The sequence below is a fragment of the Agelaius phoeniceus genome, chromosome 1 (assembly GCF_051311805.1).
Source record: "Agelaius phoeniceus isolate bAgePho1 chromosome 1, bAgePho1.hap1, whole genome shotgun sequence".
In the NCBI taxonomy this organism is placed as follows: domain Eukaryota; kingdom Metazoa; phylum Chordata; class Aves; order Passeriformes; family Icteridae; genus Agelaius; species Agelaius phoeniceus.
The window spans coordinates 108,267,748-108,289,807 of NC_135265.1; the positions used below are offsets into that span (position 1 = coordinate 108,267,748).

At 39.3% G+C, this 22,060-nt stretch overlaps 1 protein-coding gene across 3 annotated transcripts in view; it reads right to left on the bottom strand.

Moving 5' to 3' along the window:
- SS18 (SS18 subunit of BAF chromatin remodeling complex) overlaps positions 1 to 21,595 on the bottom strand; it is a 42,697-nt gene extending 21,102 nt beyond the window's left edge. The window contains exons 1-4 of one of the 3 annotated variants that reach the window (XM_054643078.2): positions 21,381 to 21,595; positions 17,801 to 17,877; positions 16,476 to 16,560; positions 4,627 to 4,780 (exon numbers count right to left, since the gene is read on the bottom strand). In XM_054643078.2, coding sequence (XP_054499053.1) covers positions 4,627 to 4,780; positions 16,476 to 16,560; positions 17,801 to 17,877; positions 21,381 to 21,449 — 385 coding nt within the window. In that variant the 5' untranslated portion in view covers positions 21,450 to 21,595. The remainder of the gene's footprint in view (positions 1 to 4,626; positions 4,781 to 16,475; positions 16,561 to 17,800; positions 17,878 to 21,380) is intronic. The other 2 variants (XM_054643070.2, XM_054643060.2) reach the window with 2 other exon arrangements.
- Between the last annotated feature and the right edge of the window lie 465 nt (positions 21,596 to 22,060).

The window sequence follows — 22,060 nt, forward strand, 5'->3', positions numbered from 1 at the left end:
AGAAATTACACTATTAGAGATGTAGGAAGGTACTGATTTTGTTACATATTTCCCAGTGAAAATTAAAAAAAAAAAGAACCACACACACACACACACCCTCTCTGCCTTCAGATGTAAACAGCTCCTAAGTCCTTGGCTAATGAAAAAAAAAATGCACTAATCTAGAGTAGAATGAAGGCAGAAATAAGGACACAGATAGCTGCACACAAGGTCACAGATACAATACTAACTGACTGAAACAAAAAGATGCGGAAGAAAAAGATAACAATAATAAATGAACATGGTTACTAAAGCCAAAGTGAAGAAACAGAGAATAAGTTTTAAAATGTGTTTATCCTCTTGCCCTTAAGACACCTTACTGGAATAAACACAAACCTATTTTGTCAAGGGAAGTGTAAGAGCTGAAAAAGGCATCAAACATGCAGTTGACTGTTCCTGCAAAACAAGGTGAGCAGAGATTGCTGATATGTACAAAGGCAGGTCCACCCCAAATACAGAAATAGTAATTCAGTGAAAAGGATTATGCCCACAAGAGTACTACAGATGCCTATGCTGCCCCTCTTCAATTCAACATTGCTTAATTCTGTAATAATGAGAACATGGAGACAGTTTAATTATGAAAAAGTGAGCTTGTCTCTAACCACGAGCTCAATCATGAATGTGCTCTGAGGTAAAGCTACAGTGAAGAAAAGCTTCCTACTGTAGTGCCAAGCAACTGTTGCAGAGCTGCTAGAAGACTATTTTCCTAAGTAAAGGAAGGAATATACAGGGTTAGTGCCAGAAAGTTAGGGCCTGGGAGTGGCTTTGTTTCTTTCTGATTAAAGGAAGACATTGATAAACTTCAGAGAGTTAGGCAAGCACACAGGGGAGCAAGATTTTAAAAACTGGTAATGTAAGAAGCAAAATGAGGAAGGCAAAAATCATCGCAAGAGATGGCTTGAAAAAATAACACACCTTCTCTAAAAGGTTGGTTATATTCACGTATCAGATAGCACTAAAACAGAAGAGAGCACTCATAAGAAAAAGCTGTCATATGAAATGCAAGGTACGTGTATTTTCTGTAGTCAAAATCTAGGGGGTTTGTTAGTGAGAAGCTAGAAAACAAGAACAGAGATAAAGCTAAGACCATAGGATCAAAAACCTTGCAAATGAAAAATAATAAAAAATAATGAAAAATAATAAAAAAACACTTTACATATAAGTTATTTTATAGTTTGTCAAAACACTTCATTGAGTTCTCTTGCATATAAGGACAAAAAAATTGATTTTCTTTTTTACACGCATAAATGAAATAGGAAGAAGAGAATATGAATGAACGGAGAGTGAATTAATGAGGCATGAAGTATGTATCTCCACTTTAAAGTAATTGCTTTAAATGCTATACTTAGATATATACACTTATAATTAGATTTGTGTTACAATGAAGTTAGTAGAGTAACTATCTATCCTGAGTATAAACAGAAGTCCTTTTTCCTCTTAACCACCTATGCACACATCTTACCTCCAAGAAGCTGTAATCCGAACTAAATACATTGGAGACTACATTTGCAGGAAGGAAAGATTTTGAGAGAACTTGTTGGGAACACACAAACACCTGTGTTGTGGTTTAGAAATGCTATTCCCCAGTTTATGGTTTCCACTACAACACTCCAAACCACACACCACTTTGCTTGCTCCCCTGTATCCCCTTTCCTGTGCTGGGCTGGAGAGGTGAACAGGAGGCAAAAAAAAGTAAAGATTACAAGTTGAGATAAGAAAAATTTACTGGAAACAGCAATGAAATCAGAAAAAGGACAGTAACAGCAACAGTATTAATAACAGTGTACAAGATGCAAAGGATTCACAGGCAATTGCTCACCACACAGAACCCTCAAAATATCCTGCAGGTCCTGACCATGCCTCCTCCTGGCTACTGCAAAATTTAACCCTGTTCTGGCTGGAACCAGGACCTGTTGTCCAGGAAGGTCACCTATCAGTGCCATGACAAAGGACAGAGACCCCCATAGCTAGTCTTACCTTTCAACTTTGTATATGTGAGAAAACAACCTCAAGAAATCAGGAAGACAACTTGTCCCCAACACATCCTATTTCATCATCTCCTTCCAAATTCAGACCACCCTTACTTTGCATCACATAAACTCGGCCAAAGTAACTCTTCAGACAGCGATTTTTTCAGCTAAAACCCACAATCTGTCACAGGTACAAATAACACTCAAGTGTATCACCAGTTGAAAAAGGTTTGTCATGACTGTCTTCCCTGGCAAGAGGATACAGACACACATTTGTCAGGGGATGCAATTAAAGGCCCCAACAGCACTTCAGGTTCTGTATTAACCAGGACACAAGTACAAGAAAAATCATCCTTTGCCCTTCAGGCAATGGGACAGGTCTGTAGCAGAACTTTAAAATTACTCATGCCCTGATGATCACTAGGCAGTTCTTCTATACCTCTCATCAACCATTCTCTTCTGCCCATACACAGATCTGTGGAAGCCCCTACTCACGTAATACCTGAAATCCTTAGCTGGCATTTTTAAGAGCCTGCATTTTATTTTTTCCATGCTGGTCAACTGATGTCAGTCCTGGATTCTCTTAGTTTAAGATTAGTGACTTTACTCCTTTTATACAGATAATCTCTACAGATATTTAAGATTTTGTATCTGGTTTTTAGTACAAATGTTTATGTAAGCTCAGAGTAAGTGCCCTAAAACCAGAAAGCAAATGTATACAATGTAGAAATTATTAGAAATACAAAGAGAAATACAGAGAAATTCTCTGTGAAATACAGGAAGGCTCACAAGCAGGTAAACTAACACACACTTAAAAAGATATGTGTAATTCAGCTACACACTTACCAAGATGATTGTTTCCCTTTTTCCAACCTATGAAATTATTTTAGCAAGCCTTTCTGATATTAGAGATGCCCTCATCCTAAGCTGTTTATCTTCACATCCTCAGAGAAAACTTCAAACTGAGATGGAAAGAACAGACATTCAAGAAAGGGAATATGTTGGAGGAAAGGCTAAATTAAAGCTTAGTTGGAAACTGTATTTAACTATCTGTCTAGGTGAATACCAAAACAAAGCTATTTACCTTTCACATATTTTCCTAACAGCTCTTTTCTTATTCTATCTAATTACAAAATATGTATGTTTAAGGAGTGACTTTTCTCCCCCGTGGCTCTGCAGTGAAGTCATTATGCTCATGTTGTGACTTAGTAATCCTTCTCCTTGGAAAAGATCACTATAACAACAATAATATGATTACACTTGAGGGTCAAAGAGACTGATTTTTGAGAGGCAATGCTATTCTCCATGGGAACTGATGGATCTTACTTGGATAAAGGACACCATAATCAGAATATCTCTGCCCTACTTAGGGAGAAGCATATATTGCTCTTTACACTTCCAAATGCAGACCATGACTACTGGTGTATGATGAAACTAACTTCTCTAGATCTTTTATTGCACTTCTTACACACAGCCTCTGGAGGCTATTCAAGCTACTCTTTCAGAAAAGCCACCATTATATCACGTCCATTTTATCAAGATTTGCACAGAAATTAGAGACTACAGCAATTGTTGTATTTTTTATTTTGTATTAAGTTTGCATAGTTATTACTGTGTTTGCTGTCAGGAAGGTTATCCTTGACACCAGTGAAAGATTAATTTTCAAAGATCCTTTGACAGTAGTTTCCTTTCTTGAAAGTATCAATACCTTGAGGAGCTTTTGTATGAAAAGTTCCTTCATAACAAAAAAAAGAAAAAAAAATGGAAGGGATCCTGAACAAAAGCAATCCTGGGAATGCAATTTTAAGCTGAAAGCCATTTCACATGAAATAGGCAGTATGATTTTACAAGTGGAAATTCAGGAAAATAGCCTCTATATAAAAAAGCATGCTTTTCCATTGCCTACACCACTCTGATCTGACTGCTAAAGGGAATAGTTACCCTGAAGCCAGTATTGGTAGGTACAATGTGGAATTTTATCATCCTCCTTCTCTGCTTTGTTTCTGTCTTCCCAAGTACATTTCTTTTTATTACAAAACAGGAGGGCATAGAAACTGACTTAAAATTTACACCTAGAACAATAATCTGGAGGCCATTTCTTTACAAATCCCTTACGATTCAACACATCTTCAATAATAAAGAACACAGGAGATTAGTGGAAGCTGTATAAAAGCAACCTTTTTTTTTTTAAACATTTACCGAAATCAGAAACAGCTGCTTTCAGAAGTATCTATTTTATTATTATCTAATTATTTAGCTACAATGATTTCACATTATCTTTTTATGGAAGGATTTGTGTTCGCTCAGCCACAGGCCAATACCTTTCCCCAGTAAGCCCTCTAAAGCCAGCTGTACTGCATGGTTTCAAACAGACTAAATTTAGCCAGTTCTGTTCATCAGAGGAATGCTGTGTGTCAGCTACATCAAAGCCCAAGGGCAGCCTGATAAACACTGAATACAGGTCACGTAGCTCTGTAGCTAACAAACTCTAAGAGAGCTTGTACTCGGGGGCATTCAAAGCAGTTTTGTCATCAACAATCTAGTATCCCTTGAGCCCCCATGTCGTTTCAGTTGCCAGGCAACGCTGGTGTTAATGTCTTAGAGGAGAAAAACTTACCAGGCATCTGGCCGTTCATCTGGTTCTGCATGTGTGGTGCAGGAGGGCCCCCACCTACCATACCATCTGAAGACATGTTGTGCGAGCGCGGGGGTGGGGGAGGGCCGCTCTGACTCATCCCGCCCGGACCCATAGGCATATTCTGTGTGGGTGGCTGAAAGGAGACAGTTTAGTCAAACACGGGGAGCAGTTAGTCTGACAAATATATTATATGTACATATGGTACAGCACTTGCCTATATTGTTCAACGGTGTATGAAAGAAAGCGCTGAAATGCATTTCTTTCTCTATCTGATATGTTTAACTCCTCCCAACATTAATTCTGGCAAAGCGTTTAACATTTTAATCAATTTTACATGAAGTATTACATGCAAACAACACCACAGCACCTTTGAGCGCCACTTCAAGAGATAAAAAAAACAAATCAATGCCTCATTAAAAAATTACATCTGAACAGTTTAAGACTGCTGGAGTCACTCCCTTACACTCACACACAAAAGCTTTCATTCAACAGAGAAATAAGTGTTCACTGTAATTCTCTCACATCAACTATTTGTTGCTGTTAACAGACCTTGCACTGGGACAAAACAGGTACAACATGAGATGAAAGCCTCTGAATGCTCATAAACCAGCAAAAAATTTGCACCTGGGTGTGGTAAAACACTAGCGATCTCTTCCCTGCTCTCCCCCAAAGTAATGAAGGCCTAGTTCATAATTCCATGCCAAACACCCCCTACAGACTGGAAGCACATTAGTGCTGGCCTCCAAAGGTCCAGAGACAGCTGCCTAGAAAGGATGTTTTTGGCAAATTTCCTAATGAAATTGTGAGGAAAATAACTGAATAACCTTGAGAGTTCAAAGAGGGAGAGCAAGAAAAACAATAAATACAAGAGGGAATTTACTGGTAGGTTCTACTCATAGCAATGTAAGGAGACAGAGAAACTGCTAGTAGCCAGCTTTGTTTTTTCCTACTAAAAACACCTGTGAGACTCTACGATCCTTCTCACATACCTTAGCCAAGCACTTTCAGGGGAGTAAAAATCATCTCAGTGAGAGCAAATTCCCGGCTCTCTGGCTTTTGAGGACTCTGTCTACAGGTTATAACTATTCATGAAAAACTGCCCCCATGAGACAACCACGTGTGCGTTTTTCAACATTTCTCTTCACAGACAGAACCAAGCAGGTGAACCCTAAGTTCCTCTCTAGCCCAGTCCCTGCCTATGCCTACACTATTCACCAGGTTCATAAAGACAAAACACAATACAATAGTAAAGAGCAAGGCTTTCCCAGTGAATGTATGCTGGAGATGGTAACAGCAGGGTAACACAGACACACACATATATTCACTTGCCAGGGGAGGGGACTGAATGGTAGTAATTTGTTGTCTCAACATTTCTTCAAACACCTCAAGCAGGTATTATTTTCCCTGCAGTACTTTAAAAAATTCTTCAGGAAATTAGTGAAAGCTTTTTTTTTTCAGCAGGAAGAAGGAAGGAGATGAAGAAAAATATAAGCAAGTAGGCAACTTCTCTTACTAAATTCCTTTCATTCCTCCATGATGAAAAGAATAACATTTTATAAGCAAAGTTCCTTCTTCAGCCTATAGCAGAAGCAACAGGAGGTGAAGAAGGTAAGAGTGAAAGGCAGCTCTACCCTCTGAACAATGTGACTGAAATGCTGCTCCACTCTGCTTGTTCTTCCTCCACTAGTGAGCAACCAAGGCAAGGCTGCTTCCCCTCAGTTAGAGTCTTCTGTCCCTTCACCTTCAAAACTCACTATTATCCTAATTTTGCATTTAAGAGAATCTAACAGAAATGATCTAAAACTGATAAACAAAGAAACAAACAAAAAAGAAAACATTTTTATTTAGAAAGTATGTTCAGGAATACTATCAAAACCAACACACTTGGTAACCTCCACATGAACAGTCAGTGCTCAAAGCCTGTCCCATGTCAGCCTCAGAGAAGGCCCATGCCAGCAAACTGAGAGCAAAAACATTCCAAGCTGAAATGTTTTTAGAATTAAAATGAACTTCTTCAATTCCAAGTATGAAACAAACATTAGTAACTCCAATGAAGTACTAAAGAAGATCAGCTCATACCTAGGTTTTAGCTATCCTGCAGATCATATTGCACAAACACAGGCATGCCCTTATGTGTGGGAAGAGGGATGAAGAAAGCTCCAAGGATTATTTTAACAAAACTATATATATTCCAATGCTATTTAGTCTGAAGTTTTCAAAACAACTATCCTTCAAGAAAAACACTGCAGTTATCAAAAAGACAGCATGAGAGAGTGTAGACATGCAAGGACAGGGAACAAAAAATTGTTAAGGACTTTAGATACAAAAACCTGCAAGAGACTTCACAAACCACAGGGAATTAAGTCAATTGAGGGAGCGACTAAAGACACTCAAAGAGGTACTACCAGAAAGTAATTCATCAAGAGGAGCTTCTGGATATGGAAACAGCCCAAAGACCTGTGTGAATCCATACAAGATTCTTGAAAATAATGCAAAAGAAAGGTCCAAGATGCTAAGAAAAAAATTCAATCTTCCATTAAAAGAAACTACCCTATCAGATAAATAGAAGGTAGACAAACACTATACCTCTACTTATAAAAAAGTAGTAGGACCAATATAGTAAAGTCAAACCTTTCTAATTTACTAGAAATTTTTAAAGTATAAATTAAACCACCTAGCTGCATAATTAAAAGAAGCCTCTTAACACAAGTTTTTTGACAAAGCCTTTTGAAGCAATACATTGTCCAATGGCACTGATCAGAAACTGCCCAAAGGGAAGTTCAAAGAGTAAAGGAACACACAGAGCTCTCCTGAAAATATTTTAGTAAATGTCAACATATGAAGCTACTGTAACATTACTGAAAATGTGAAAGAAAGAATAAGCAGAAGGTGCCAAGTGATGTGGATAAATATATGACAACTACATGGAACTGTAAACCACATTCTTCAGAAAGAGGAAGCTCCTATTGCCTTTGATCCAGAAAAAAAGTAACAAACAAAAACGAATTTACCACAATCCAGAGTGTTTGGTGGGGAAAAAACATCCCAAACTGAAACAAAAAACCCAACAAAACAAACAGAAAACTCAAAACCCCATAAAATCTATACATAATACCTGTGGTCACTTTCTGATTATCTTCAGTAATATCCAAAGTCAGGTAGAATACTAAAGAAAAAATGCTGATGTTTTTGATACCATAATGCACATTCAATTTGGGCAAAATAATCTCAAAAAGATACTGTAAAATAGCAGGATTCTAAAGAGAGGCAATCAGTGATTAAAAACTTTGACTGTTTACACCTGAAACAGGCAAAAAGGACAGATCTTTTTTTTTGCATATAAAGGAATATAACTTAAGAGGATATGACAGAAAGACAATTTAATGTATGATACATACAAAAAGTAGATCATCCAATTTATAGTTTAACAAGAAAGAAAACCTCAGGAGATTAGTCAGTAAATTGACGAATAACATTAAACATACAAGACATGCCATAAATCACATAAATCTGAGGTATTCATCAACACAGTACACTAGAAGTATGTTTAAATAAGATTAAGAGATAATTACACATACATATATGCAATAGAAACAGTTATATAGGATATTTTAAAAGAGCATTACAAGCCTTTTTGTCAGATCATAAACCAATCACTACCTGATAGTAATTAAAATGAAATGTCTCCTGCAGATATAATTATTCCCCAGTGAAATTCCTCCAGAGTATTTTTCTAGTGGATCCAGACAGAAGAAAACAAGAAAAAATTGTTTTTAAATGGTAACTTCCCAATTTCTATTGGACTTGATCCAGACTTTTGGAGATAATAAACTTCTTTAAATTAACTTCAATTTAAAAATCCCACAAGAAAAAAGCCCCACTCAGCTACATAAACTAGATTATTTAACCTTTTTTGTTCCTTACAGAAGTTAAGAAAATTGACTATCCCCAGGAACATGCACTAAATAAATTCTGCAATGAAAAATGATCACACAGTATTCAAAAGAAACAACCCACCCTGTGTGAAAGAAAAGCTATCCAAAATGAACCCTAGCCATTAAGCCTAGATACAAAGGGTTAATTGACATCCAAACACAGTTAGGTTAACAGAACCAAAGGAAAGGTTACTTCCCTCCTTTTGCTAGAAGTGTGACAAAAAGGAATGAAAATTAAAATCACTGCTGATTTTATTCTGATTATGTAGTAGAAAATGTTAAAATATTTTACTTCAGTAAAAAGTAAATTAAAGATTTAGAAAATGTTAGCTTCACTCGCTAAACACTAACTTTTGGCTTATTTCCCCAAACACACAGATTACACTTACTGTGGCTATAAGCATTTAAAATTTATCAGAGCATGAAAAAAAAAATAATTATACGCTATTTAGTGAAACTCCAGAAATTTGAACTGGAAAAAGACTGAAACTGATCCAATAGTTGCAATTAAAAAAAGAGACATGAAAAAAAAATAGATTTTAACTGACAAGTTCCAGCAAACAAAATCCTACTAAATCCAGAAGTTATTTAAAAGCATGCATTAAAGACGACAGCTACACTGCATTTTTTAGAGGATTTTCTTGTAAATAATAAAATAGATCAAATATAAGACGCAACAATAAAATCACCTAGGGTGAAAATGTGTACCAGAAGATGGTAAGATTTTTCTTACCACCACCAGCAGGTTCAAAGCAGGTTCAAAGATTTGTTTAGGGACCATGTATTGTTATGAAAACTGAGGTGGAATATCAACTCAGCAAAAAAAACCCAACCAACCAGAAAAAACACAAACAAACAAACAAAAAACCCCTCAGGAAATACTGTTAAGCACATTAAAACACAATATTGCTAATCAATACAACTAGCAATAGATACTTAAAGTACACTATCAAAAATACAATTTTCTTGAAATTCTCTCAGAATAACAATTAAAAGCTCCAGGAAATGCAAACATAAATAGCCTTCTTTTCTTTCCAAGAGAAGCCTTAACTCAGGATTTAATCAATCATCTTTGTTTTCAATTCTCAAATACCATTTTCTGCAAAGCAACACACCCTTTCCCAGGGGGTACTCTGCCCTGCTCATATCACATTGCTAATATTGCAGGACCTGTCCCAGTCTCAGAGAGCAGTACTCTGTTGATAGGTGGTGATGGCACCTGTGGAGTACTTACTGAGGTGTCAGACTGGGAAATAAGATTGTAAAGGAATATGCTTTTGAGATTTGAAAGAGCAGAGGTTTAATTGGGCTACAATTCTTCCTCTACAAGGTACAGGGTATTCTGGTACTGAGTGTCTTCAATGAAAAAATAAAGACCCTGTATCAATTCTCAGCTAGTGAAATATTTGAGGGTAGGGAGGATTTCGACAGGAAAAACATTTACAATCATGTCTAAATAGTGAAGTTAATTATAAATGTAATTTGTGCTCTCACTGTTGGATTATCAGTTGTGACTCAGAGTAAGGAATTTTAAATTTACAATGACAGCCAGTTAATACATCTTGATCTACATCAGGATCTTCAAAAGTCAGAGAAATTCTGACTTAAACATTCTGTTTAAAGAGGAAATTGAAATCTTTAATTGTTTCAAATTGCATATGTCACTGCATAAAAATATTTCAGTGTCCCAATATTCATTAACAACATTTTAACAAACAAAATTTAACCCTGAAATATCTGATGTCCTCTTAGCAATAGCTACTCTGACACTTACAAAAATAATCCTCCAAAAATTCTTTCGGGGGTTTTAGTAGAACTAAAAATTACTTAAATCAGAAATTTTTAAATCTGTATTAATTCATAAGGGTTTATTAAGAGTGACCATGCATCACTTAACTGTGGATGTTAACTCAGGGATCACTGAATTATAGAAACTAGACAGCTTCTGAGGTGCTCTATAACTCCCCCATAAAACGCAGTTCCTATCTGTCCTCAGCTTTGTGTTCCACAGCCCTGGTCTCTTTTGCTTTTAAGATGGTTTAATGTTTGGTCTGATACTTACAGGTTTTGCTTGCATTTAGTAGTCTAAGAGAAAAAAACCCCACCTCTGTTCTAGCTAAAAGGCTTTATGTAAACTCACCTAAAGCAGAAAGAATCCAGGAGAACCCCAAATCACAGCAAGGCATTTGGGAAAGAGCAAAACCATACAGACTCTGCACCTATGTTACCAGACTACATGGTACAGCTCTCAGGAAACAGCCTACAACTGAAAATGTATTTATTGTGCAGATAGTGCACTACAGAGAGGCAAATGACATTTGTGAGTATGAAAGAACTACACTTTAGAGCATACTCCTCATTCAAGCTGCCAGTGATTTTTACTGATTTCTAAATCAGACACAGAAGTTCAGAGGCAATAGAAATAGTTTTTTGTGTACAGTGCACTAGCTCCCCGTGTGGACACACCTGATTAACAATACATGCAAAGTAGCTTACAGAACTCAGAGCAATCCTCTGTTTAAAATGGCAGCTATTGGGCTCTGAATTCACTCCTAACAACAGAAATTCCAGTATTTATTTTTTTTCTTAGTGTAGCTGCTGGGTTAAGAAGCTCCCACCAGTGACTCTTCATTTCCAACAGTACCCTTTCAGTTGTGCCAACACATCCGCCTTCTTCTCTTTTGTAACATCTTAAGAAATTACGGTTTTTTTCAAAACTATTTAACATTTAATCAGAGCAATTATTCTTCAAAATCCAAGCTCCAGGAATCACTAATAGCTCCCTTGCCTCTTGACAGGAAACATTCAACCTTGCTTTGGCTCTGTTCTCTATTAATTCAGTTTACAAATAGTTGAACTTGAACTGGGCATGGACTTGTGTTCTGAAAGGTTAATGCAAAATTATGCAGCATACTCCACATACTACAAACAGATTTTCTGCTATGCTACCTGTCCTGATTTCTGTTGGGATAGAGTTGATTTTCTTCCCAGTAGCTGGTGCAGTGCTGGGTTTTGGATTCAGTAGAATAATATTGATAACACTGATGTTTTAGTTGCTAAGCAGTGCTCACTCTTAAATCAAAGATTTTTTGGTTTCCCAGGCTCTGCCAGCAAGGTGTGCAAGAAGCCAAGAGAGAGCATGGCCAGGACAGCAGACTCAAACTGGCCAAAGGGATAATCCACACCACAGAGCATCAGACTCAGACTGAGCACTGGTCTGTGGTTTTTACTGTCTCATTTTTAATTACAATTACAATATTATTGTATTATTTTATTTCAATTATTAAACTGTTCTTATCTCAACACAGAGGTTTCATCTTTTTTCCTGATTCTCCTGCCCAGCCCACTGCAAGGGGAAGGAAGGTGTATGGGATAACCAAGCAGCTGCATGGTACTTAGTTGCTAGCTGGGGTTAAACCACATCACCACCATAGCTATCAAACTTTACCAGGCATTTGGTGCATAACTGGACAAGAATCTCATTAATTTAGGATTCCTCTCATCATCAGTAGTAAAAGTTTTACTTCGCAGTTTTATTTTAAAGTGTGAAAAAAACTGAGCCACCTTGCTTTTTTCAATAAGAGCCAAGTCAAGGTAATTCAATTACCATATATTTTAGACAACTTTTGTGTTCAAAATAATGGCTACTAAAAAAAACAAGAGTGCACAGCTCATTTCTTAAGACTCACATTTTTTTCTACAACACACTGCAAGTACATTAAAACCATAGATAGAACATCACCCCTTTGAAAAATAAAGTGTGTAAAATTATATGAGAGTTTTCATTGTTTGAGTGAAACCATGCTTATATTAAAGATTCCTACTTAGCCTGCAGCACTCCACAACATAGAACCATTAAACATCATTACTAACACTTCATGAAAGCTTGTCTTCAAGTTAATTTTTGGAAGTATTTTATTATTTGGTGTATGGGCAGTGGTTGTCTTTGGTTTTGGTTTGGGAGATTTGTTTGTATTAGTTTGCTTTGCTGTGGTTTGGGTTTTTTCCTATCTCTTGAAGCAGTTGCTTTGGGAAGAACCAGGATTTCAGTGCTTGTTGAGATTAGGTGTTTATAAAAAGCTATCATTATCTTCTAGAGAAGTATTTTGTAACTAAAGTGACATGGACTCCTCCCTAATCTGTGTGACAAGTTTGGGAACAGCACAAAGTAAGGGATTTCACGAGTGCTACAAAAAGCTTAATTTTTGAAAGAAATAGCTCAAGAAAAAGAGGTATTTCTGGTTTGTAATTAGAAAGTTTATTAATAACCTTTACAATATTATCCAATTTAGAAAAACTATTTAATGCAATATCCAGATTCTTCTGGGACTTGGACACGGTAAGTTTTCTTGGAAGTCATTACACATACAGACTGTAACTTAGTACTGGAAGAAACTGGCACTTCCAACATAAAACAAAGCTCTATGTTACACAAGTGAGTAATAATCAGGAGCACTTATTTTCAACACCCTGAAATATACACTGAAATCTCATGTTCTGAATGCTGGCAGAATGTAAGAAAAACTGGAAAAAATCACTGCCTATACTACAAAAAAAAAAAAAAAAAAAAAATACCCCACACAAAAGAAAACCCAAAAAACCAATAAAAACCCACACACCAGTGTTCCCAAATAATTCCTGTAGATCTCAATATGTCCATTATAAAATGGAGAGTTTCCCCACTACATACCAAATAAAGTGATGGGCATGGGTTGTTTCCTTAAAAATATCTGGCAAAATGAAGACATATAAGAGAGGGAAGATGCCCAAATAGAAAAGCTGGGGTTTTTTTATTCAGTAGTCTTCAATGAGTTTTTAAGGGCACTAAAAACACTTCAGAAAACAAAAAAATATAAGTCAAGGAGAATGCTTGTTCTGCAGTTTGAAATTTCATGTGTTTAGAAACAAACACACAATATCTCACCACCACTTCAATTGCATCTTTGCTCTCTACAGTTCAAGGACATCAATATCTTGCTCTAGGCCTCCCTCAAAAGCAGCACCAGTGAAAAATCACAAGAAAGCAAGTGTTATGTTCCTCATGGTGCAAAAGCCCTTTTTGGGAAGCTAGCTTATCTCATAAGGTGATGGTAAAGAGACTCTTGACTGTGATGCAAAAATACCTGCCACAACTCAGAAAGAGACAGCAAAATGTTGCATCAACTTAACATGTGAACTTAGGCACTGCCCTAATCCAGCTGGGAAGACACCACATAACAGCCCTGCCCTTAATAACACTGCTGTTCACACAGCTGAGAAAAGACTGGTTCACTCAAGAACCTCACACTTTGTCTTTTAATGTGAAAGAAGGTGTCTTACCCAAAAGTAATAATTTAGTACTCTAGTAGGCATACAAGACCACAAGAGCTTTGTTATGACACCAGATTATCAAAGTTTTCCTGGCTCCCTTCACCCATACTCTGCAGTGTTTGCTTCACCTTTCCACACTTCCAGGTCCCAGTTATATAAACATTTCTCTGCACAGCACTACTGGATCACTACACTTTTTGTTCTCTAAGGCAGTACCAGAGTTTCAGAAACTACATCAGTCATTTCATTGGAACACTGAATTCTGAAAGGCAAGGGAAAAGGCACAAGAGCTGACTACAAGCATTTCTCCTAACAATATAAAGCATTGAGTAATTTTTGCTCATATTAAAAATTTCAATGAAGCTGGTAACTTATGTCTTTTTTTCAGTGTGAATGATATCTGAAGAGAAGCATTCTCTTTCCAACCTTCCTTTAACACATAACTATTACTTTTTATGAAATGCTTTAAAAGTTGTGAAATTTCTTGAGAGCTTAGAACAATAACAGGATAAAACTTAAACAAAAAAGAAAATTTAGTCTGCCAGGGGGAACAATCTTCCAGAAATGAATAGATGAGACACAACCCAACTTCAGAAGGTATCCAAACTCAAGGTCTCCTAACTTCTGTGGAAAGAAACTACAATAGCAGTAGCATAAAATTGATGTATTTTAGTATAAAAAATAGTAGATGTCTACACACACACACTGTATCCTGCTCTGTATTTACTGTTACCATCCACACCTTAAAGACTGATCAACTGCTGATACATAAGCATGGTGAAGAGAATCATACTACCTCCAAGTCAGCATGAGCCTCATCAGCTCCTACATGGAAAGCCAGTGGAGGAAAAGACCCTGAAGTAGTTCATCTTGCATTGAAAAAAGAAAGAAAACATGATATCTCACATGTGCCCAAATTCTGTTAGCTAAAATTGCTAGATATATACTAGCAAGACAGAAAGAATTTAAAGAATATTTTCCCATAAACCCCAACAAAAATAATCTTGTCTGATTATGCTACATTTTGGGACAATCTTCAAAGATTGTAGGTCAGAGCATCTACATTTAGATAAGACTGATGATCGAAATTTCATTTAGTATTTTTGAAAGAAAACCCAGAGAAACACAAGAACGTTTATTCCCTTCCTCACCTGTCCAAAAGAGACTTTCTCTACCCACTCAAACACACACACTATGCTATTTTTCTCAGTATCATGGAATATTCCTGTCATTGAAGGACAGAAACACACTTCTGTCCAGATCTGCAAAAGCCTTTCCCAGCCCTATCTTCATTTTCTTTTAGGAAGAGAATGTCATCACATTCAACTTTAACAACAGGGCTGTCCACCAGGGACTAGGATAAGGTCAAATTCATTTCCAGTTGTCATCAGAAGCAGGATATGAATTAAGCCTCCAAAAACATATTAGTTGAGGAACATACACAACCGTCTTAAAGGGTTCTTTCCCTCCCCTTCAGCTACAAGCATGGATTTATAAAAGAGAAACCTCTACAGGCACAACAGGTTGGACATAATAAAGCAGTGTTTCTATAGTCCTCTAGGTACCAACTTGAAAGGATGCTTCGCCACTAGCAATGATTGGAGAACACTTCTCCAGAGACCAAAGAAAAAGTAATTCAATTTCAGTTGGTGAAAACTAGTATCTAGGAATGGCTGTTTTATAGATATTCTTTTTAGCTTCATTTTGCAGAAATGAATCAAGACTATATTAATTCAAGAAAAGTCTTACTACTAAAAAACAAAGAACTTCCTTGTGTTACTCACAATGAACTCCCCAAGCTTTCTGATTAGCACAAAAAGCAAACAGACAGCAAGCTATGCTGCTGTTTCTTTTCTTACTGCTGTATAAACAATGAAAAGGGGGAAAAAATTAAGGCATCATGTAAAATACAGAGTTCAGGAATACAGATTCAGAGAAAATTCAGGCTAAAAAAGATAGCAAGTAATATCCAAGACACGTAAAGTGATGCAGCATTTCAAGGGCCTCTGGGCCCTTACTTCTTTTGTATTATCATAATCCACCTTAAAACAAGGATGTTTTCCAATAAAGGAGAAAGGCAAAGAATTTGAGAATCATCTAGAAGGTAGAAAAGCAGAAAAAAATTTACCCAGCCTCATTCCACTGGGGCAAGAGAATGGATTATATTCCAGTGAAAAATAAAAAGACAAAAAATCCCATTCCCTCACCTTTCCCTAATCTAAGAGGAAAAAGAGTACTGCAGTAGGAGTTGACTAGGAACCATACCACTACAGTTCTCAGCTGAGGGTGAAAAACAAAAGAGGAAAAAAAAAATCTGTCCTTGAAGTAGACCAGATATCTAAATCACAGTAAGAGTCTACATTTAAACAAGTCAGATTTTAAGCAAACCTAAGCAGTGAGATTACTCCAAATACAGCATAAAGAGCATCATGTATTTACGGCACAGTAAATCAGAGGCCAAGTGTTTGGTCATTATCTCAAACATTTGTTTGGTTGGTTTTTGGTTTGGGTGGGTTTTTTTTTTTTTACCTTCGGGAATCCAAATGAAATATATTCCCTACTTTTACACTATTTAGTACTTACTGCTGGTAGTAGAGACTGCATGTTCTGGTTGGAGTCAGCTATAGTGGCTAGGTAAACCAAGTTTGTATGCAGCATCTGCTGGTATCTATCAAAATAAACAAAGCAAAACAAATCTTAATTCATAAATACAGTTAACATGAGAATTTAGAAAAGAAAAAAGAAAGCTACTTATGCAAAACATGACTCAGGAGACTTACAAGAGTACCATTCCTAGGAATCTTAAGCCTTTTCCCTCACACTTCTCTATTATCCGATCTTTCCCAATGTCTCCATCATATCTGTATCTAACTGTACTACTGTCCTGCTATGAAAAAAATCTAAAGCTGGGTGACACTGTTCTCACTTATTTCACTTCCTGCCTTAAACTAAATCACCAGAATACATACAGGGAGTGTGTTTGTGTCTGATGTAATTTCCATCACAAACACTAGAGCTGTTTATTATGTCCCCATATTCAAGATATCATAGGTTTACATGACTACATTTCATCAGGACCATGAGATTTGGAAGTTTGCTATGGAATAATTTTTCTGCTAGAGAACCACAGTCCTGATTCTCAGTATTTAGCCCACAGTCACAAAAACAACTTTGAAAGCTGGAGCAGATGACAAGAACATAACTACAGGCTTGCAAACAAAAGTAGTCCCTTAAACCAAAAGCACCCATTGTTTATGATCCCACTCCTATTCCCATATTACCAGTTCTCTTGGCAAGGGAGTAGGACATCCTATCTGTCCATATTTGTAGGATTACATGGGTGCCATCATCACTTCATGCCAGAAAAGAGTAATAGGAAAATAAATTTCCTTAACAATTCACTCCTTCTATAGTTCTCTCAGATTACTCTCCAAAGACCCCACTAGACAGCAAATCTATGACAGATATTTTAGCAAGCCAAACTTCTCCAACAAGCCTGTTTGTTCTTGGGCATGTGAAAAGCAGGTAGTTTTCAAACATGCCATCAGGAAGCAGAAAGGTCCATTCTCCTACATGACTTTGAGAATTTTTCAAACAAAACTACCTCTTTCCAACAATGTAATTACAATACAGAAGAAAAAGATCTATGTTAGACAGTCCTTATTTTTATGAGCATCATCATCATGACATCAACTTGCAGTAGGCAAGTTGCAACATTTCAGTGACAGAAGTTATACTCGTAGAGCAAATAAAACCCACCCACCCCCCACAAGAATTTCAAGTGTAGTATCTATAGCAATGCTTTTCTTCACAGCACAGCTGTCCTGTAAGGGAAGCTAAACAAATCAAGAATGATGGTCTAGATGGAAATTCACCCAGTCCACAGTAGGTATAGATTAAGGTCTTACTGAGAGCATTCAGAAGTCTTTCCCTTGTTCTGATAGTCCATTATACACTGGATAAGATGGTTGTTTTCATCCAACATCTGGAACAATAAAGAAAAAGTTTGAAGTAAATTCCATGTTCTTTTTTGGAAAGAAACTGAAGATAAGTTTGAGTCTTGAGTAATGCTCCTCTTCTTAGTTTTAAAAAACAACAAAAAATGTTGTTATCCATAAAGTTCTACTTCACCACTTATTTGCAGAACACTGGTTTGCTCCCATTTCCCCCCTCTGATCAGTTTTACAGGTTTTGGCTTAAGGAATTCACAGTGCTACCATCAGAAGCCACATTCGTGAAGCATCCTGTTCAAAGACCTGTGCTGATTCTGCACTAAGTTCTTAGAAAGTTTTAAGTTTTCTGCATTCCTTCGTTTGATTTTTAACAAGAAATTCACTTAAAAGTCTATGCCCCAAGTTTCCCTTCTCCTTCTAAAGCCTGCAACTGCTTATAAATTTAATTTTAAAAGACACTGAAATTGTTATTGGTGAAACTGGGCTGACCAGATTTGTTCAAAGTAAATGCACTGGAAAGTCAGGCAATATTTACATGAAGAATCTCTAACTAAGCTGCATTTTATAAATATTTGGTATAATGGCACATTATGGTTTAGGAATGGTATTGCCCAATTTAGTATTCCCATTGAACACTCCAAACCACACATCCTTCTCCCCTCTGGTAGGGTAGAGGGGAGAACTGGAGGTACAAAAGGATCACCAACTGAGATGGCAAAAATTTACTGGAAATACCACTGAGATAAGAAGCAAACAATAACAGCAAAACTACTACTAATAGAGGGTACAAGAGGGGAAATGATTCACATGCAAGTGCTCATCACACAGAGCCCCCAACAGTACCTGACAACACCACAATACGTGACCCCTTCCCCAAGCCTGGAAAATGGAGCGAGGTGCTACAGAATAACCTCCAGGTCCATGCCATGAGACTTCCTGGCTAGTGCAGGAATTAATCCTGTGGTGGCCAGAATCAGGACAAATGCACACAATAAATCTATCATACTTTAGCAGTGTCCATGAAAATGAACACCTGCTAATTCATTTTCTCACCAAAAAAGGGTAGTTCTAAAAAATCATGGGAAATGGACAATTTCACAACTTTCTACAAAAATTTCATGAAGTCAGAGTGTTCCAAGCTCTGTGAACAGGGAAAAAAACCACACAACCTGGTATCCTGGAGTGCATGTGGCCCACACTCATCTTTCTAGCTCATGCTCCGCACTCTGATCAGGCAAGATTCAGCAGAACCATGGCTAATCTGAGCCACCAGCCAAGTTATCCAAGTGAACTTACAGAAATGGAACATTTACTGCCAAATGCAAAATTTTGCATCAATTTACTCCTTTGCTTTCTCTCACTGAAAAGCTGGTTTACATCCCTTTACCCAGCTGCTGAATTTCACAAAACAAGCAGAATCTTAAGACATCCCACAGATTTTCTCCTTCTTCCAAACACGGTTGAAACTAGCCATGACTAGAGTCATTCTTCCACAAGGAAGGGCCAACATCATTCCACAACCTTTATTTTCCTAACAAATTCTACAGGGAGGGAAAAAAAAAAAAAAAAGAAGAAGTAGTGACACTTTTTTCTGCACCTAATCCATCTCTACTATGAAAAAGAGGATGGAGTCAGAAACCTTAGGCAGTTCATTCAGGACTTCTATCCAGTAAGAACAAGCCAGTCAGCCAAGTTTTCTCAATCTTTAAACAGTAATTCACCAGAATGGACTAGAAAAATCCCAGTGCAAGTATTTTGCCTGAAACTGCTGGATCTGGAAACACATGCATTAAGCACTAAACACAGACATAACTGCAGTATTTTCAGCTACTATGTGAACCTCGGAAAACAGGCAAAGCTACAACTGCACTCTCTGAAGAGGATCACAAACCCACTGCAACACTGACACATAGCACATGTACTTACTTCAAGCTTTACAAGAAACACAGTGGCCATATTCATCAGAAAAAGGGAAAAAGGAGATAATACCTTTGATACCAAAGTCTAATAGAACACTTGCAAAGGAAGCTGTGAATCAAGGCTCTCCTCAGACTACCTCCCACAGTCCTGAGGGAAGCAGCAGATTCTTAAGGCTTAGCAGACAAGCAGACCTTCAAACTACCCATTAGATGGTTGCATTCTTCACTATAACCATGTAAGCTAGACCTCTTGGGGAGGAAAGGACCGGAGGGGGCAGGAGTGCTAGGGCTAAGAGGAAAAGGAACAAGAAAGAATATAACTGTATCCTAGGAGGGGCTGCAGACAACTGTTTTTTACAAGTTTAACTGAGTGTTTGCTGATAGAAAATTGGGATAGTTATAAACGCCTACCATTGAAAGAGAATTTAGTTTCTAGCTGGATGAAAATACCCTCAGGACTTCTGACAACTCAGGTACATTACAAAAATTCTTCAACTTTAACACTGGGGTTTTGCCAGCACACCACCATCGAACTAATGGTTTGACTACAGACCCAGGAGAACTTTATCTTCTGTATTCTCCATGGGCACCTCGGCATCCTGAAGTCTCTACTGACTACCCCTGTGCAGCTTCCCACCCAGTGGATATGTATTTTTCATCTACAGTTCCCAAGCACTGACTTCTCCTACAGTACCCTGGAGCTTCCCATTACAACTCTAGGTTCTTCTTTGAGGTCCGTATTGGGGCAACACCTGCTTTGTAGAGGTTCTAATTCTTTACTAAATCAGAGGCTCTATTTACCTAAAGGACTCCTCCACATGAGGAGCTGGTACCAATCTGAAATCTGTTTGATCCACGGCCACCCACACCAATGATGGTACGAGTCTCAAGTTTCTAAATATCACACAGTTACCAGTGAACTTGAACATGCTCCTCTGTTGCTGCTGTGCATTATTATTAATCCTGTATGTGCTTTTCTTTGATCGCTTTAGCGAGTTAACTTGCTCCCTCCCACACAAGCTTAGGTGGAGTCGTCCGGAGGCGCTGTCATTGGCTCCGAACGAGATAGCCTTCTTCAATCACACCTAAGGCTTACTGGGAGGCAGCCTTAACTACCAGGTCGACCAAGTTTGGGAACTGGAGCCGCCGCCTACCCCGCAGCGCCCAGAGTCAGGCAGAGGGGTCTGGAACACCCGGGCTGCGGTCCCGCTGTCAGAGCCCCCCCCGCAGGAAGGACTTACTCCACTCCTCCACTTTCAGGCCGAGTCCTCTCGGCTTAATTCAGGCCCGCGGGGGCGATCGGGGCAGCCCGAGTGGAGGAAAAAAAATGAGGGCTGGAGGCGCCCGGGGACATCGCCGCCTCCGCCCGGCGCCTCTCGCCGGCCCCGGGACCCTCCAACAAGTGTCCAAACGCAGGGAGAGGGGCAGCGCCCCGCCGGGGCCGAGCCCCGGGCGCAGCGAGTGCGGCCCAGCCGCCTCCCTTCCCCGCCGGGGCCTCGGCGCTCCGGGCCTGAGCCGCTGCCGCCGCCCCCGTTCCCCGCGCGGCAGGAAGCGGCAGCTGCAGCCCCCGGGGCCGCCCGGGCCGGGCCGGGCCCTCCTCTTCGCGCCCTCCTCACCTTCTGGATGGCGGCCGGCGTGATCTCGCCCTTGCCCCGCTGCCTCGGGGCCGCGAACGCCACCGACATGTCTGGCGGGTGCCGGGAGCCTCCGCGTCCGCTCCCGCCCGTTCGCGCGCGCGCCCCGCGGACCCAGCAGCGGCGGCGATCCGGGAAGAACGCGGCGCGCGGGGGGGCGGGGGCGCGCGCCCGGTGGGACGGCCCATCCCCATCCCGCCGGGGGAAGGGGTTAAGGAGGACCGGCGGCTCCTCCCTGCTTTTCCCCCTGGCGAGGGGGCGCCTCGATGAGACCGTGGCCGCTCCGTACGGCCCGGCCAGAACACCTGGATCGAGAGCCGACCCTGAGCCGCTTCGAAAGTGATCCCCCCCACACAGCCTTGTCACGCGCCTTTCTTGTCTATCCCTTTCCCTCCGCCGCCTTGGTACGTTCCTGCCCGACGAGCCTCATAACAGGGAAGTGGTACGGTCGACTGGGAGGGGGGTGACGGTGCTGTGGCGCGCACGTTGCAGGGGACACGCTCGGGCTGTGCCGGGCGGCAGTCTCCACTCCCCCCTCTTCCCGGCGCCGCAGTTGGTTGCACCCGGGGAGCCCGCTCTGGCGGCAGCGCAGGGCGGGGCGGGACGGGGCGGGACGGGACGGGACCTGCTGAAGGGTGAAACTTGGAGGTGGAGGGGACGTG